The sequence below is a fragment of the Patagioenas fasciata genome, chromosome 2 (assembly GCF_037038585.1).
Source record: "Patagioenas fasciata isolate bPatFas1 chromosome 2, bPatFas1.hap1, whole genome shotgun sequence".
Taxonomy (NCBI): domain Eukaryota; kingdom Metazoa; phylum Chordata; class Aves; order Columbiformes; family Columbidae; genus Patagioenas; species Patagioenas fasciata.
This window is the reverse complement of record NC_092521.1, coordinates 123,777,803-123,796,546: the sequence shown is the minus strand read 5'-3', so window position 1 is coordinate 123,796,546 and position 18,744 is coordinate 123,777,803. Positions and strand designations below refer to the sequence as shown.

General features: G+C 36.4%; 1 protein-coding gene across 4 annotated transcripts in view; it reads left to right on the top strand.

Annotated features, from left to right (window-relative positions):
- NEK11 (NIMA related kinase 11) overlaps window positions 1–18,744 on the top strand; it is an 89,645-nt gene that overhangs the window by 29,471 nt on the left and 41,430 nt on the right. For all 4 annotated transcript variants that reach the window (XM_071804883.1, XM_065832527.2, XM_065832528.2 and 1 more), the window contains 8 exons: window positions 1,639–1,703; window positions 2,203–2,329; window positions 10,225–10,374; window positions 10,457–10,535; window positions 11,053–11,138; window positions 15,024–15,143; window positions 17,192–17,285; window positions 18,130–18,268. In XM_071804883.1, coding sequence (XP_071660984.1) covers window positions 1,639–1,703; window positions 2,203–2,329; window positions 10,225–10,374; window positions 10,457–10,535; window positions 11,053–11,138; window positions 15,024–15,143; window positions 17,192–17,285; window positions 18,130–18,268 — 860 coding nt within the window. The remainder of the gene's footprint in view (window positions 1–1,638; window positions 1,704–2,202; window positions 2,330–10,224; window positions 10,375–10,456; window positions 10,536–11,052; window positions 11,139–15,023; window positions 15,144–17,191; window positions 17,286–18,129; window positions 18,269–18,744) is intronic.

Below are 18,744 nucleotides of genomic sequence, written 5' to 3'. Positions count from 1 at the left end.
CTAGGTGAAGTCAAGTTCTTTCAAAGGCTCAGTGTGATGAATGGTGAGGAAAGACTTTATTAATCTAAATTAACAGAGCAAGATTTATATAAAACTATGTGTATATGTAGGCTTATGAAATAATAATAAATATCATCTTAGCTTAAATTCCTTACTGATGTAATGTATGATGAGTGTACATGTATTGCTCAAAAAATTGCCAAATAGAGAACAAATTATTTATAAACATCTGTGGAGGTGTGCTTGCATTTTTCCCTATCTGCAAACCTTTCTCTACAAGTATTACTTTCAGGGCAAAGCTGCAAAGATTCCCATAAGAAGCATGAAGAACTTTTTAATGTCCCATAAAAATAGTAAAGTTTCCTTTTCATGCTCAGTGTATGTGCATACTACAATGTATTCTAGTAGTTATTTTTCACATTTTTCCATTTGTGAACTGAGTATATTGAATTTAATGATTTTTTTGTCTTCTTGCAAAAAATTATTTTCAAATGAGTTACGAACTAAATTGCTTATTTGTGCTGTGGAAGGCATATTTTCTAGTCTTAATATGGAAACTATTTTTGGAAATAATTTCAGTATCTCAGTGCATAAGACTTTAATAATTCAATAAAATTGGACATAATACTTGAGGATTGCTCAAGAAAAATTAAAATCTGTTACTATATTTTTTCCTGCCCACATGTCTAGAATCTTAAAGCATCAGATGCTTCCGTTACCTGTTCTAAATGGCTGAACGTCTACTGTCTTTTTATTAGCAAATACAGTTTCTATAGCCAATATGTACCAAATGCTATTCTAACCTCCTCCTGAGCAGAGCTGATAGCTGTGTGTTATCAAGCTATTTAAAAGTGGATGAGTTCTTGTTTAGATGAGGTTGTAGGGAACACTTTTGGAAGGATTATTAACAAGAAATAATTGAGAACGTGTTTTGTATACCATAGAGATATTTTATTTTCCTAAGGGTCTGGAGAATTACTACCACATTAAAATTACAAGGAATTGAGAAGATGCTGTTTGTCCCCATGTGGTGTGTTGCTGATGATGTTTTTTCAGTCTTTGATGGAAAAATAAATCTGTAAAAGCTAGTTGTTCTTTTCCTTTTGATCTCTGTCTTTGTAAAGTTCTTTTATCTCCCACACCATTACTGTAAGAATTTGACCTCCTAGCCTAGTCTATGTACATATTTGTTTTTCAAGTAATACATTTTCTCTGAAGGCAAGTTCCATGAGCTTTGAGGATCTCTTATTGCTGTTTTTCTCATCCCTTGTTCTATCCTGAGACAACTCATTCTCCTGGCAGAAAATAAGATTTAATGCTTTTAAGAAGAGTTGGCTAGGAAGACTTGCCTTTCTCCCTTCCTCTGCAGCTCATGTTAAGCCCGTATCTGTGTTCTCAAGCTGGGATCCCTGGGTGCATTTTTATTACCCTGGCTGCATGTGGGTGTCTGTGAATGTGTCTCTGTCTTTACATGAAGCTCCTTAATGCCACCATCTGTGCATTGTCACTTGCGGGTTAGACTGTAGCGGTGCTGGGCTGGTGTTCCTAACAAGGAATGAAGAAAAATACTGGAGATACTTGATGCGTGACCGTGAATGCTTCAAGGTGGATGAGGTTGAATTTCCTTTTATATTCTAGGCGAATACTTCACAGAGATTTGAAATCCAAGAATATATTTTTGAAAAATAATCTTCTGAAAATTGGTGAGATTTCCGTAGTTTTTAAAGATATATTTTAGTATGATAGAACCGTCTAGCTGACATTTTGTCAATAAGGGCATTTAAATAAAGTCATGTCTGATATTGCATTTTGTTTTGTGGTCAAACATTTATTTGACAGTCAAACACAGGAATAGGGGCCTTGAGAAGCAATGAAATCTCCAGCTTTGAGGGTGCTTCAGGCTTGATTGGACCTGGATCTGAGCAGCTTCCTGTAACTTTAAAGTTGGTCTTGCTTTGAGCCAGGGGTTTGAATCAGGTGACCTTGTGAGGCCTCTTCAAACCGACATCATTCTATAGTTCTATAATTTTCTAGTGGTTTTATTTTGAAGAATTGTTGATTTTTTTCCCCCATATTTTTAAATTCTGGCTTTTTTTTTTGATATATGGTCATTTTATTGTGCCTAACAATAAACACAAAGAGTTTATATTAATAAATATAGATTTATATATTTTATAAAGAGCTTATACTTCCTACTTTTAGGGGACTTTGGAGTTTCTTGTCTTTTGATGGGTTCGTGTGATCTAGCAACTACATTTACTGGGACACCATACTACATGAGTCCAGAGGCACTGAAGCACCAGGGATATAATACAAAATCTGACATTTGGTGAGTAATAAGCATACTATTTTGGTTGTATTAAGCATTTATTTTCTAGGCCTCTGTTTAGAATATTTAGATATTTGACTTTATTTAGAAATTACTTTATTTTATTTTTCTAAATGGCTCCATCAGTAGGGCACGCACACTACTCCAGTAAAACTATTCAGGGACATTTGTGTCATATGTTGCAATTTGAATGTTTTCTCTTTGTGTTAGGAAGCATGTAGTTTACTGTTATTCTGGGTTATCTTGGACTTCAAAGGAGAGTAAGATTCAGGTCCAGCCTCTGCCATGACACAGGGTGATTGTAGACCAAGTTTTGCTAGGAAGGGAGAAATCTTTTTCTTTTTCATATTGAAAACAATGAATGCAAAGAAGAAACTTTCTGTGAAACTTTCAAGTGGTCAAGGAAAGAGTGATTCCTGGCTGAGAGGGAAGCAGTAGGACCTTCTTAGGAGCTGAACAGAAAAATATTGGAGAGTGTGAAAAGGGGGAAGGTACTTGGGAGGGCAGCTGAAAATGAGAATAACTGGAGTGTTAGGACAGAAGCAAAAAGACACTCTGTTTTAGAAAAGGCTCAAAAGTAGAAAGAGAAGTGTCAGTTTGGCACTTGGATGGCATAAATTCTTGAGATCAAGACTTCTGAGATGCTGATTAGAGAATCAAGTTGAGAAGCTGAAATCTGGTGAAAGACATTGGGAAACGATTAGGTGTGCAGGTACTCTTGCAAGCTAAGATGAAGAAAGATTTTTTGAATGGGGAAAATATCTGCCTTGTTTATATGTGTGTCCTAAAACATCTTGTTGCGTTTTAAGATGATAGTAAAAACTATTGTGTTTTTTAATTCTGTCATAGTACTTTTACGTAAAATGGGCTTTGTTTCTTCTCTTGAGAGATTTTTTTTTTACTGTAGGTGTGCATATCTGAAGGTTCCTTTTTTATTAATATTTCAAATTGTAAAATTTCCTTCTTAAAACATTTGACTACTGGAATGCAGCTTCTTTACCTGATAGTTTACTCTAGCTCCTGATCAGTTCTACCTTTACAAAATATATTTGTGACTGCAGGATATAATTATAAAAGTTAAGAACAGTCACCTGTACTCTCAACTGGTAGCAACCATTTTTCAGAGTTAGCATGTTCAATCCAGTCAACAGATGTGTCAGGAATCTCATCTCATGGTCTGTGTAGCTGAACTGAGATGGATTTGATGTCAGATTCTCTCTTGTTCATCTGTATCAAAACAAATATCAGTTAATAAAAGTATATAGAGAGAAGATTTCAAAATATGTCAAAACAAGTGAACAGACAGGAAAAACAGCCTTTAGTGCTCTTTTACTCTGAAGAATAATTTCTTTTATTGCAGTTGAAATGCAATGTAAAATATGCGTTTAAGTTCTATTCATGGTTACAAGTGTCAATCCATATAAGTCATTAACATTGTACAGAGTAAATGAAAGCGAAGTTTGGTCCAGTATTTTTATAGATAACATGTTGATCACCCTTTTAAAATTTACAAAATAGCAGAAAAAAAAAGCTTCCCCCCCTGCCCCTGGAACAAATCACTGGCTATTAGATTTCTGCTATACTTTATACATCTTGTAATGTTTCCAAAGCAGTACCCAGGGCACTCATCTGAAGGTGGATCTGCCTTCAGTAGAAGCTTGTTGGCCCTCGCTGAAGGGGCACTAAGGAGCAGGTGTGCCCTGAGTCACTAGATGCTCAGCCCACAAAACCCTTGTCTTTCTGAGCCACAAAACTCTCTTTTGATCAGGACTTGTCAACTACCGTGACTCATTCATTTGACTGATATTTGGGTCATTTCATCTCTTCATTTATTCTTTTAATAATGATTCTGTCTGATTTTTTTTTTCATTTGCCCCATTTAATGGGGCCAAAAGATGAGACCCAGGGGAACCCACTCTGGAGGCTCCAGGTGAGATGAAATACTTGTGCTGCTTTGCAGGAAGTTCAGTTGCTCATGAAGAAGTTGTCCAAGTCTTTCATGCTCACCTGAAGTGGTGTTCTCTCTTCAGGCCTGTCCTTCTGATCCCTGGTAGGACTCAAAATATTATACAGAAAAATTCAGAATTACAAGTGTTAAATGTAAGAAAATGTAAAGTATCTTCTAGAAAAGGCAATTATTGCCATCTAAGTTATCATGGTCCTCTCACTGTTCAGTCCATTTAATCATTGTTCATTCGAAAGACCTTAATTTTCACTGCAGTAATGATGTACTCTGAAGAGACATAGTGCTTTTCAGGATCACTGAAACATTGTGCAACTGGCTTGTCAAAACTGGCTTGAATATCCACAGTGCAGCAGAAGTATTGTCCTTTATAGCCCGAGGTCAATGGATGTAAAAAGCTTCATGTTTTACAGTTTTTATGTACGGAAGAATTTCTGCAATTAGGTTCAGAGAAGCTGCAGCATTTATATTTGTCCTCAGTTAAAATTTCAGGGCTGGAATTCTTTGCTATTCCATATTTTATACCAAATCATAATTCATAGGAGGCAAAATTGCCACCCATGTTTTCCTTCCCAACCCTGAGCCTGGAATGACCAGGCAGTACGGGAAAACCTTTGCAGATGACACAGTCTGGGGTTTCCTCCTTTCCAGGCGAGGAGCTTCCCTGGGGAGCTGGTCTCAGCTCAGGAGTTCCCCAACCCCTCTGCCCATCGGTGCTTCCCCCTGTCCCTGTCAGGCGGCAGACGGAGCAGTCAGGGCAGCGCCAGCAGCCAAGCTGAGACAGTGAGTGGTTGGAGAGACCAGGGTGGGTGGAGGATCAGCAGGTCACGTGTGTGCACACACACGTTTGGCGCTTGGGCCTCACTTTTACACGAGCACAGTGTGACCCAGAGGCGCGTCAGTGCTGGGTTCCTGGTGACCCTTTCTGGCCTTATGCACAGCGTGGTGGGACTGACATTCCCGTGCCGCCGGTGCTGTGGCACTGCATTCGTGTGTTGAGCGAAATGAAGAGTCTGCGGGTCATTTTAGGGCATTTCTTGTGATCAGGAAAGGTGAAGTCACATGGTGGGACATGGTTTCAGTCTGTTTCTCTGGGGCAGTGCCTATTTTATAATTTATAGAAACCAGGACACAGAGGGAGCTGTGTGAAATAGTCAGTAGCCTGTGGCTAAGACGGTCCCTGGTGGTGTGAGGGACCAGAGTTTGTGCTTCTGGTCTGAATCAGAGCAAAGACCTTGGTCTGAACGTCTGATGTCCAAGAGGAGCAGCTGGGTTATTTTCAAACCCTTCCAGACAACAGTTTCCTCAAACCCCTGTGGCTGACAAAGCCACCAGACTTCTTGTTTAACCTAAGTTCATGTTCCAGAGAAACGCTCTTTCCCTGGAAAACGTCTGACCCTCTCTGTGCTTATAGGGACAGAGCAGGTGTGACTCATTCCCTGTGTTAAACCACATGTGCTGGTTGTATATATTAGATCCTTTGGCCTTAGGCTGATTTAACTTACTAGTTCTTCCGTTTTACAAGGCTTATGTGGGGTTTTTTTTGTTATTTGGAAGGGTGTTTTTTAAAATATCTTTTTGGTAGCAAATATTGGGTCAGAATCTGCCCAGTTTTGTGTCAATGTCATCCAACTAAGACTATTGAAGAATCATGGCAGAACACATCTCCCAGCACCAACGAATTACAGATGCAGACCCATCAGCAATGTTACTAAGAAAGCAATTAGAGCTCCATGGGGATTACATGAAACTCTACCAACAAAGTAACAATTTTAATCAGCTTTTATTTCATTCCATGCAGTGCCTAAAAGTCATCACTCCAACCCAAACAGACTTGGTGTTCATGACATTAGGCTGGGAACAATTGGCATCCCCCATCTCCCAGAACTGTTCAAACAAAATGAAAACATTTATTTCCAGGGAGGAGTAAACTAAAAGCAGGTACTTAGTGCATTTAGGGCAGTTGTGACTACTCACTAATGCACTAGGTGAACATTGGAATTTTATCTGAGGTTTTCCAAACAAGAGGGGCATCTTTGTACTTCCATTATCTTCATGCAACCTAGAAAGCCCAGACTTACCAAATAGCTTAATGATAACTCCTGCAGTGGTCCTAAAGCTAAAGTGTACTGTTGTATCTTCCTCAGAGTTCTGTTTTGTCCCAGAAAACTCGTTTTCCCTTCACACAAGGGTTCTCAACCAGTTTAGGTCCTGTTTTCTTCATACTGGGAAGTAGGCATCACTCTTGCCCATCCCAGTGGAAACAATCTCCGTGTTCGGCCCCTGGATAGCATTCACAAGATTTGCTTGCCACTAGTAGATAGCCTACATTTCACCTGCAGTTTTTTGCAGGTTTCCTAACTGTGAGATCTTGCGGTTTCTCAGGTGAGACTCTGAAATCTGTACTGGCTGGGAATCTGCCAAGGATCAAGAAAGGTCCTTGGGTACAAATATTGAGCGCCTGTCTGTGCAGTGGCTACTGGAACTGTGTTGTATTTTGTTTCTGAGTGGATGATGTAAAGTGTATGAAAACAGTTATCAGCAATAACATTTCTCTCTTCTTTTCAAAGCTATAAGCATAGAAGGTAAATTAAATCCGAAACTTTTCAAAGGATTTGTGCATAAATTTGTGTTATAAGTTATCTCAGAGGCTGACATAACAGAAATATTTTAGTTGAAAAACAAATGTTTTTTCACTTAGAGACTTAGCAAATTATTTACAAGGGAGGTATAATTTTCTTTTTGTCTTCCAGAGACACAGCAATGTCACGGTAACATTTAAATCCATTGTACTCTGTCTTCTGTCAAGTATTGTCAGATTTTGACAGATGGTTTGTCTGTAGGATTTGGGTAAATTTGGCTCCCTACACCATAGATCTTGGGATTTTCATTTTAATTGTGATTGTTTGTCTGTATTTTTCCCCCAATTTGTATTTTTCTTTACTATTAACAATCCGAAAATGTTTTATTTTTTTTACTGCCAAATTTTATGTAGAATAGTTGCCAAAAACAGTGATAAAAGCAGGGAAGACCTGAAAAACAGTGGCTGAGAGTGTCATGATGTTGCATGTACCCATGTACATATTCCTCATAGACTCCGGAGTCAGCAAATTCTTAAGACCTTCTGGTATGATCAGACTGAGAGATGCAAGTCATGAAGGTATCTGCATTTAGATTATCTGGCTTTTGGAGTTTAATTTAAAAGCAAACTTGGATCTTACAACCTTTGAAGAACTATAACATAGTTTGGAAAGATCTACAAAGGATCAGAAGATGTCAAAAGGATGGCAATGCGTTTAGCAACACAAACCTCATGGTGTTTCTTCCTGAGGAGAAGTTAGAGGTCTGTCAGTCAATATCCCAGAGAACAGACTGAAGCCTGTCCAGATGCTCCCTTTGATATTATAATTGAATCTAAGTGGCTTCAATGTGAAATGGTCATACATCAGTTTTGCTGAAATGAAGTGCTGTTTAGAACCTTTGTCAAACCTATTCGCAAACACAGGGAGCCATCAAACCTAATGCTCTGGCTGGGTAGCTTAACAACCATTTTATAATTTTCTAACACTGACAGTTCAACAAGCTATGATTATAAAAGTAATTAAATTATATGGATGGGTCATGTGCAGATTGCTTTATGGGCATCAGGAAGCAATTTTCGCTTGCTGAATATGCTCCTTACAAGATACTTAGACCAGAACTGTAGAAACAGCTGAGAAATGCAGCAAAAGCTTGGCGCTAAGAAATAGCCTTGCTTTGGGACCCAGGGCAGCATTTCTTAGCTCAGAAGGTATTTATTTAATTTCAAATAATATCCTGCAGTAAAAATTTTATTACTTTTCCTCATTTTTCTTTTCTTATTTTTCTTTCATTTTTTTTTTTCTTTCATAGGACAGATGGGGTTTTCCCTGGGTAGCCTGTTCATGTCTCTGGCTGCAGCAGAATGCCCTGGGTGTTCTTTTTGTCTTCCTCCAAAGCCTCAGGTGTAGTCAGAGTACTAAACTAGATGAATAAATGGGCTTCCCTGATGTGGCAAATCCTGTGCTCCTAATGGCTCATTAAGCAATTTCTAGCTGCCAGAATCAAGCAGCCTCCAAAACAGATTGATTCTATGAAAAGCAGTCATAGTACAGTCTGTCAGGCTGGGATTTTCCTTCCTTTTTTCCTCCCTCTGGCGGGTTTCCATTTTTGTTTGATGTTTTCAGAGGCCATGTGTGCAGGGGATTTTTTTGTTCTTTTAATGTATTTTCTCATGTAGGAATTATCTTGTTTCAGAGTTTGAACATACATCATGTAGATAGTAATCTGTGTGTTACTGTTTACTGATTTTGGAAGTTTGAAAGTTGATTGACAGTTAAATCTTGAAAAAAACCAGGCAATTATTTATGTACCTCAGTAACTGGTCTTTATGCAGTTGTTGGCAAAAATGCTCTGCTAATTGTTTTCACATACTGTTTTGAAAATTACCGATGAGAGCCCCCCATTCTCTCTCCTTTTCCTTATTGCCATTTTATGTTAGAGCCTGGGTTTCAGCTTTAAATTATTTCCTTTGTTCTTTCATTGCCAGACAGACTGAATCGATTCATGTTCTTTAACCAAAATGAATAACTGAAACTTTATTTATTATTTGCTTTCAAAGATAATGTTTGTACCTTTTTCATCAAAGCCATTCACCTATCCTTACTTCTACTTATTATCACTACTCTTTATTTTCGTGGTGCTTCTGTAAATTATAAATACCACAAACAAATACTGCATTAAGAGTAAAGTTGCTCTGATATTTAAGTGGGTTACTTACGTGGGTCTGGTCCTGTAGCTGGCTCTCACCAGCATTTTCTATGACCTTGGTCAAGTCACGCATCAGTGCCTCATTACTCCTGACTGCAAACTGGAGGTAACACTGAGCATCCATCAAAGCCTGAAGAGCTCAACTTGCCAATTTTTTTAAAGGTTTTAAAACCTTTTTTTTAAAGGTTTTAAAACATTTTTAAAAGGTTTTTAAAGGTTTTTTATAGGTTGCCACCTATTTTAATTTAAAAAAAACCAAACATTTGTCAGACAGACTCCAGTTGAAGAGCAAAGTGTTGTGCATAGGCATTTTATAAATTATTATGAGAGAGTTTGTGTTAAAATGTTCAACTTGGTAATCTTTTATGGTATCTGTAAGGACCAGTTAATAACAGACTGATAAATAAAGTGATGATAAACCAAAGGCCCTTTTAAAATTGTTCGTAATAATTCTTCTCAGTTTTTTTAATAAGTTAAAATTGAGTTTGGTTCTCAGCTATATCTCCAGACCTGCATATTCAGTTTTCTTCTCCAAATAAAATGTTGAGGAAATTTAGTTTTAGATGTTGCAATATGATGCTGTGATGTGAAATTTGATAATTCTTTGAGTCTAAACCAATTTTGGAATCTATTTGAAACACATGACCAAATGAGCGAAATTGCACCAGAAGACACTTCTGTTATTTGAGACTGGAATTATTTAATTCAAACTTGAATTTTAGCCTCAGTTTATTGTCAGAAATTGATTTGCAAAAATAGTTTAAACAAACCTATGTCCAAACACTACTAAACTACTTCGTCAGTCAGTCACTAATTAAAATACTTCATTCCTAACTTAATGAGTAACCCCTTAAAAGCTAGTTCATACAATAGGGTTTTACTTTATTTATATATATTTTTTATATATAGAATTTAAGTTTGTACCTGCACTTGTGGAAATAGAATGACGATGTCTCCTATTTATAAAGTTACTAATTTGTGATTTGAATAAAAATAGTTTGGATTAAAAAGATAGCATGATAATGATACATCCTATTCCCAGGAGAAAATGGCACACAATTGTAATTGTACTTACTGTAATGTCACTATGCATGCTAATTTCAAAAATATTGTTTATACTATTCCTATTGTTTTATTCTTAAAGGTCTCTGGGATGCATTTTATATGAGATGTGCTGTATGAACCATGCATTTACTGGACACAATTTTTTGTCTGTTGTTTTAAAAATTGTAGAAGGTGATACCCCTTCTCTTCCTGATAGATATCCAAGCAGACTGAATGCTGTGCTGTGCAGGTATGTTATTTTCTTGTTCAGCAGGTTTTTAATTTAATTTGGAAAATCACTTATTTAAGTCTTCTGTTTTCCAATGTTTCAGCATGTTAAATAAGGATCCTTCATTGAGACCTGCAGCAGCAGAGATTCTAAAAATCCCTTATATTGATGAACAACTAAAGGTATGTAAGAAAGAGCAATAGCTGTACACTTAGCATTTGAGTATGTGTTTTGCAAAAGCAGAGTGGAGGCAGAGAAAATGTGTTGATAAAAAATAATCAGATAGCAGTTCATGGGAACACTAATTCAGGGGACTTTCAGAGCTAAATTACAAATATGACTGAGGTAGTGAGGCAGTGAGAAATGAAGCCCTTGTCACTTTACGTGCTGACTGTATTCCCTTTAAAATGTTGTGAGCAATACAGAGAATGGGCATTTATGCGTAACAAGTGCCCATCATTTGGGCCTGGGTACATATCATCTCTAAACTGTTCTGGTTACTCATAGTTTTAATGAAAACCAGTGCCTCTTGCTCTTGTGATTCCTGCTTCAGTGTATATATTGTTTGAGTTTCTAAGAATGTGGGAAAGAAAACTGCTCAGTCAGTTTTTACATTAGGACTGCATTGGATCATAGCTGAAGAGTCTGGATCACTTTAGCCTCAAGCGTTGACACCACTTCTATTTTATTTCCTTGCAGAATATACAGTATAAGTTCACAAACATGACTGTGAAAGACAAGGCACTTAATTGGCAGAAAGAAGCTGCCCCCATTTTTGATGCTGTGTAAGTATTTTGAAGGGTTTTATGGGCAGCAGTATATGAAATTACAGTGTTACCAGATAATATCATGTTACAACCACTCGTGTTGATCTCGTAGTGCTTTATTTTCAGAGGGACTCATTCCCCAGAAGTACAGAAGACCAATCACATTAGTGAGAGGCATCATTAAGATTTAGGGGAAAAATAATTTGTAGATCAAATAATTTTATTATATAACTGTGAATTGTGCACACATGTGTAGTATATGCATATGTTAATTTAGGGCCTTTATCTTTACATTTTGAAGGTTGAGATCATCATTCTAGTTATGTCATGGTTATTTATAGTGCTGCTGCTTGTGTACCTACTAACTATTGAATGTCAAAGCTATGTTTCCTAAATCACACCAAACTAAAAGTCTATACACTTAAACTAATATTCAGCTAATATGTCCAAAGGACACTATTATATTTGTCTTGTAACTATAGTGAGAAATTAAGGCTTATGATGTTTCTTGGCTCTCATATCAGTAGTACCTTTGTACATGATCTCTCTCCTAGACACTGAATATATAGTAAATTAATTAATTGCATTAAATTACAATGCTGCAATGATTAAAGCAAATGTCAACATGGGCAGTCTCATCTTGCCTTTGTAAATTAGTTCTGCAGTTTTGATGGCAGCTGGCCCTCCTTTTTGCTTCCTGTCCCTGCGTTTTCTGTACGTGGTTTTGCTCTGTTAGGAGCTAGGATGCTCAAAATCAGGAGTGCGTGTTCCTGCGCAGATGCAATGGATGCCCCTGCTTCATGTTTCCTCTAAATAACTGTCAAGGCTTTAACAGCTATCTGAAATTTCTTTCGCATTATTAGGTAACAGCGATAAAGAACCCCATGCTTCAGTCCAGAATTAGCGCTGCCTTTGGGGTAATAGGCCTTTCCCCTGCATTTTTTGCAACCTCTGCTCTCGGAGAGGACCCTCAGTTTTGCAGCTGTGGTCACTTTGCCGATGCTGCCAATTTTGCTGTTTGCAAGCATCCCTTTAGGAGATGTGACCAGCTTCAGCTTTTCTAATGACAGTGGTATTTAGTATCAGTGGTAGGAAGAAAGTGGAGCAAAGACAGTGGAATTCAAGACAACAAAATCTTCTGTATATCTTTTTTTTTTTTTCCCAAGTTTAACACTGGGAGCCTGTCTGTAAAGCTGTCATCTCTAGGAATTGTGGTTTGGGTTTCTACCCTGTCACTTCTGTTCTTGTTGTATCTCATTGCCAGATAAGTCTCTGTCTTTTAATCAGACTAAAGTTCTCTGTTTTGGTGTAAATATGTACCTTTAGTATAAACAAATTGTTGAACTTTGCAAGTATAGATGTAAAATGCAACAATAAATGATACCTGTATTGGCTAATAATAACTATCTAATAAATAAGAACAAATGGAGGTGGCTCTGGCTCCTCTCAAGTTTTTGGCTTTCTTAGTATTTTACATGATGGCTTCTGCTAGAAATAACCCTTTACTAGTTTATTGGAAATACAAGAGTCAGGCAGATATTCAATAGGGAGATATTAGATGTATATTTTGTCAGCGCCTGCTGTTTTCGAGTTGATTCAATTAACTGTTAGTGGATTCCTGCCTCTTTGAATGAAATATAGTTAGCTGCAGAGGTGTTCCTCAGAGATATACCTTAAACAGTTTGGGGGACTGAAACCTTGCCCAAATATTATGCCGATTCCATCTGAATTATATTGAGAGTTTAATGCTTATTAGAACATAAAGTATGCGAATCTTTCAGAAACTTTTAATCCATAGCTTTATTTTGTGGGTACAGGATTTCAAATCATCTATATGCACCAAAAGAGTGTAGATGCTTTGAGGAAGCAGTATTTTTACCTGCGAAATATATAATTAGACTTCAAAAATTCACATGCTTCTAGAACAGACTGATCAAACCGCTTTTGATTATTAGTAACACATGCGATGTTCCATCCCTGATCCGTTTTCATTGGCTCAGATGTATTGAGTCTTACCACCTTCCAAATGGACCTCTCATATATTGACAGAGCTTGCATAGGAGGAGGACATTAATTTACATTTGAAAATCTGTAACCATTCTTGTTCAAAAGCAAGCCTGTAGTCTCTAAGATGAAGATCAAGTTCTAACTATTAGCATTGTGTCCCTATACTTTTGTTAAAAGGAAATAGAAAGTCAGCTTCTTCTGTGCAGAGTTCCAGAGGTCCTAAAAATTGAGGAGCAATGGATGGCAACAGTTTTTCTTTGAACATGAAATTTTACACTTAGGTTTTCAAATTCAGGGCATTAATTTGAGAAAAAAATCCCAGGAGAAGCTTCACTATAAATTATCTTCAAGTGTGCCACAGTCTGATTATTTTTAGCTAAATGTTAGGAATATGCATAAAGTCATAATCTCATTATGACTTTTATTAGGAGAACATTAACTGTCTGTGTTGCTACTGGTAAGCAAAATACCAGATCTAAAGCGATAGGTAAAATGAAACAAAAATACCTGGAAAATGGTAGAGAGCAGCAAAATAATTTAAACATAGTGAATTTTCTACATCTGCTGCAGTGAAGCAATGCTCTCATCTGAGTGAGTGTACAAGGAGCTGCTTGTTATGGTGTCCTCCCCAGTCATTGCTACTTGATATCTATGATTTTTCTTTCTCACCAGGAATTATTTTTGCCATGTACTGTTGAATCTAGTTTCTTCTGGTAATGTCATCTAAGGGCTTACTTTATTCCAGTCCCATGCAAGTAATAAATTTTAAATATTTAAGTAAGCATAAAGCTGTACAAGTTCAGTTTCAACTTGGATGAAAAATGTCTATTTTTTTTCCCAAGAGATTCTTGCAATTTAAATTAGAGTTTTTTACAGGGGACAAGAAATATGTCTAACATTATTCATACTTGAAGAGTTAGTTCCATTCTTATGAATAATTGAGTTCTTGTCTTTGTCCTTAGTCTTTTATATTTCACACTAATATTCATATCTTTACACTGTTTCCCTCTATAGTTAACATCTGAAAAGCATAATGAAAACTTCTCATTTATTAAAATCCTGATTTTAAAATGATAGTCCAGGAGGAGTGTTGCAATTTATATGGTTACAAAACTGGGTTCTCAGATGATCAGAAGTGGGTTTTATCTTATAAGAGCAAAAATAGTAATTTGAAATGAACACTTGGTATCATAAATATAAACAATAGAAAAAGTTATGTAAGTGAAACATGAGTGCCAAGGCATTGTAAACTATGGTTCCATCTTTGTAATTACTGTAGGATGTGAGAGAAAAATCTGAGATTAATATCCTTTTTATGATACAGGACTAATATTTCTCTCCCATGTTGATAAATACAACTGAGATACATACGTCAATAATTCATACTTAGCTTTCAGAGGTGGTCTGTGGAGACCATTTTACCAGTGAATTGTTATTATTGATTAGGACTAGAAATTCAAGAGGAAACATTAAAGACACGGTATTGTTCTCTCTTATTCTAGACAGCTTGTAACAATCAATGTAAAGTGCATGGGTGATACTTTTTTCTGTGGTTCTCATTTAAAGACTGCCTTTTTACTTGGAATATGCTCAATAATGAAGCCTGGCAGGGTAAATATTTCACTGTGCTTCAACATTTATTCTTTTAAGAAGTTGAGTTTACCTTTTTCCATTCTTGCCTGAAATGATTTACATTCTTCATGAATCTAAGTCTAAGTTTAAATATTTCAATTTAAAAGAGGCATTTGCTTTCCAAACCAAGGTCTATTTAGTCTGTTACAGTACCTGTGACTTTTGAATTATTCAATTTGAAATGTCACTACGTTTCAATATCAGATCAAAATACTGATATTTACATTTTTATATGAAGATGGGTTTGCATGGATTCAATTTCAGGCATAGGAAAGTTCATTTGCAAACTCTGCAGGAACTGTCTGAAGTACAGAAAATGACACCGCGGGAACGGATGAGGCTGAGGAAGTTAAATGCTGCAGATGAGAAAGCAAAGAAGTTGAAGTAAGTTGAGCATAACATTTGTATCATGCTGTAACCATGTATTTTTCCCCATCCAAAAGTCTGACACGAGAGTTAGAACTGTCAAGGTAAAAATAAAAATAGAAGGCATCTTCAGCTACTCAAAGTGAATAGGGATTTTGGATTAGTTAAATCACAGTAATTATTTATGTAAAAAAAAAAAATCAGAACATTAGCCCAAAACTGGCATTTTGAGCATTGTGTTTCTGATTAAATAAGTGTATGAGAGATTTGTTACAATAGGATGGCTTGTCATTGTAAGGATTGCACAGTCTGAGGGGTTGAACATTTAGTTACAATCCCGCTTTTATCAGTTGTTTTGGCCTCAGAGATTAACCAGTAGAAGTTAATAGCTCAGAGGACAGTCTTATCAAATGATCAAGTGGGGGTAATGGACATGTTATAAAGGCTTTATGGTTTATGTTTTTTTATTGAGACATAATAAAAGGGGGAATTTGAAGAAGAATAAGTACTGTTTCTGAGTGGAATATGAGAAACAGCTGGAAGGCTGTGTGTCTATGTATGGATTTCTTTTTTAAATAAAAAGAAGAATATACTCTTTTGATCATGCACTTAAGCTTTTCACGTGTAAAAATAGTGTTTTATTTGGTATGAATGAAAATCAGAAAAGCACTACATTCATTTTTAATTATTTTTAAATGTTTTAATCAAAAGCATTTTCCGAAATGCAATCTAAATTAACAAATGTTTACTCAGTTATTTATAGAGGGAAATAGAGGGAATAATTAATTCTGATCATGAGAATCTGCATCTAAAGCCTATTGTGCCAAAGCAAGTTAGCAGTTCAGTAAGGCAATGATGTCCTAGTACAGAAAAATATTGCAAGGTGACATGAAGGCTGAATTTATGGCCTCAGAAGCTTCGCAGCTACATATATCTACAAATCAATAGCAATTGCAGTTGACTGAAAATGCTCAGTAAAATCACATCCTAGCATTATTTGTGTGAACTTGTGATGCCCACACCTAAAAGCTACAAACAAAAACCTGGGAGTTTTAATCTCCTTTTGGAAAATATGTCTGATCAACATGCATCTGTCTGATGCTTACCATTGCATTTGGTAATGGAGATGGACTGTAAATTTATTCTCATTTAAAAAAAATCTTGAATTGAAGCTGCTCTATAACACCTCTTATGCATGGTGTTTTCCAGAATATGGTAGGTCAATTTTTGTGCTTATATGAAATTTATAAACAGGAAGTCTGTCTCTCTCACTTTTGAAAAATGAATGGAGATTAGGAATTAAAACTAATTTCAGTGTAGTTCTAGTTTGTTTTTCATCCTTTTAATTTCTTGCACTTTAGTGTTTTCTACTTAGATTTTCAAGTTTTTTTCCCCAGAATAATTTAAAAAAAAAAAAAAAAGTAATATAAAGGCAACATATTAATCTTCAAATCTTGTTCTTAGTAATGAATCTTTAAAATGGATCTATAGTCAGCTCTGGGTTGTTGCCCTTTGCCTCTCAGTGAAAGTGTTTGAAACAGTGCAAAACCAGTACCTTCTGAGACTAGAGATCTACTGGCAGCAGTGCAACCCTAGAGATGAATGGGAAGGGAATGTAGTAATGGAAACTGGAAGAGCTGCTTAATGTAGCACCTGGCTTACATAGTCATGTACAGAAAAATTCAGTTACCAACTCTTCCCCAGGTGAGGTGTTGATAGCACACGAGTGTTGCAGGCCTGTCTTCAGCTGAAAGGTTCTTGGATGAGATAGCAGAATGAAGTCCAAAGTATTCAAGATCTTCAGAAGAAGAAAAAATAATGGGAATAATAACTTACTGCTTCTCAATTATATTATGCAAGTTGTGAAAGAAAAGTGTATTAGTGTTTGGAAATTAAACCTGAAATATCTTTGTTCACTAAAACTAACCTCACTTGAATAGATGCCGTGAACTTTTGGCATCATGACAGACTGATTATAGAATTTGATTTTCCACATGTATTTCTAGAAGATCCCTTTGTGCGACCACTGATATCACATCCTAAACACAAGTATTCTGTATTTACAGACAGCTAGCAGAAGAAAAATATCAAGAAAATATCAAAAGAATGCAAGAATTCAGGTTCCGTAATTTTCGGCATCTGAATGTCAACGTCCTACATGTAAGTATAGGCTGTTGTTTCAAAGGCCTCATTTGTGCACATTCAGTGTAAAACACCTTTTTCTTTCATGCTTTCTTTAGCGCTAGAGGCACAGTCCTGTTCTAAAACTAATAATTTGAAAGTGCATCAAAGTCTGGACTGTGTAGCTGAACCTGTGGATCTGTCATGAGAGAAAGTGCATTTGGTTATTCAGCTACGATTCAAAAAACTCTCTATTAATTGCACAATTTTATTTTATTAAGTCACACTTAAATCTAAATCTACTCTCTGAAGTGTACTTACTGACAGTCTGCATGACATCAGAGTTCAAAATGCATTAATTTTCAAGATAAGTTTAGAATTGTAATTCTTTAAACACTCATTTGGCATGGCTATGGGTTCTTTTCATTTGATTAGTTAAGACTATTAACATTTCAACTGACATTTTAGTAAGAATGAAGTCTTGGAGTGACTCCCAGTGTAAACTGTCCTTTGATTTTAAGCAATCTACAACAGAAGATAGGCCTGTTCAATTTTAGTCTTATTGTAGAGAGAACAGTGTCAGTTTGGAAACAGTGAAAGCATCACAGAAATAATGAGGTTTTGGTTACTGCTTTGTATTGTCTCTTTTCTTTCACATACAGTCTAGTTTCTATTTACCATTGTGTCTGGAGAAAATAATATATCTGTCTCTGCTTATGGCTGATTCACTACTGATCATTTACAAAAATGTTAGGAGGTCTTTTTTAGTGTTTGCCTAATACGAGTCCCAGCAGTTGTGTAGATCAGGGCAACCATTGTATTGTGATCCTGCTGTGAAAGTTCTAACTGTACCTGTTTCTCCATGCTGCTTTGTTTGACTAAGGAAGCTGATGAGCCGACTTCAAAACCCCTAATTCATTCTCAGCCAGTCATTGCACACGACTGTGTGTCCTTAGGACACGATGAACCAAGAGGAAATGAGACATCAAGTCAGCTCTGCATGTCTGAACTTACAGACCATGGTAAGAATTTGAAATTTTATGTTGAAATGAAACTTCCTATAAAACAAAGCAAGATCTGATTTTGTCCCTTGTAGTTAATTTATGGTGGGGAAATAGCGGTATAAAAAACAGTCAGACTTGTAAAGCAGTCAAAAGATTTACAAAGAGAGAAGAATAATAATCTAGGTGTATGTGTGTGCAGCAGGCGTACGGCAAGGTTACGTGGCAGGAGGCCTGTATTCCCAGAGCTGGAGTAACCTATGAGCGGTGATGGAGATGAATGCACCTTCTCCACATGAGATGCTGAGTTAGAAGGAAATAGCTTGAACTTTGCAAATATGAAATGACTGGTATTAGAAAAACATTTCCTAAGTTATCTCTCCAGTGAAAAAATCAGTACAAGAATTCAGAGCATTTGCACCTTTGGTACACTTCAATGCCATTTTCTTTATCTATAACAATGAGAGAGGCAGATGGAAACCCTTTAAATTGTGCTT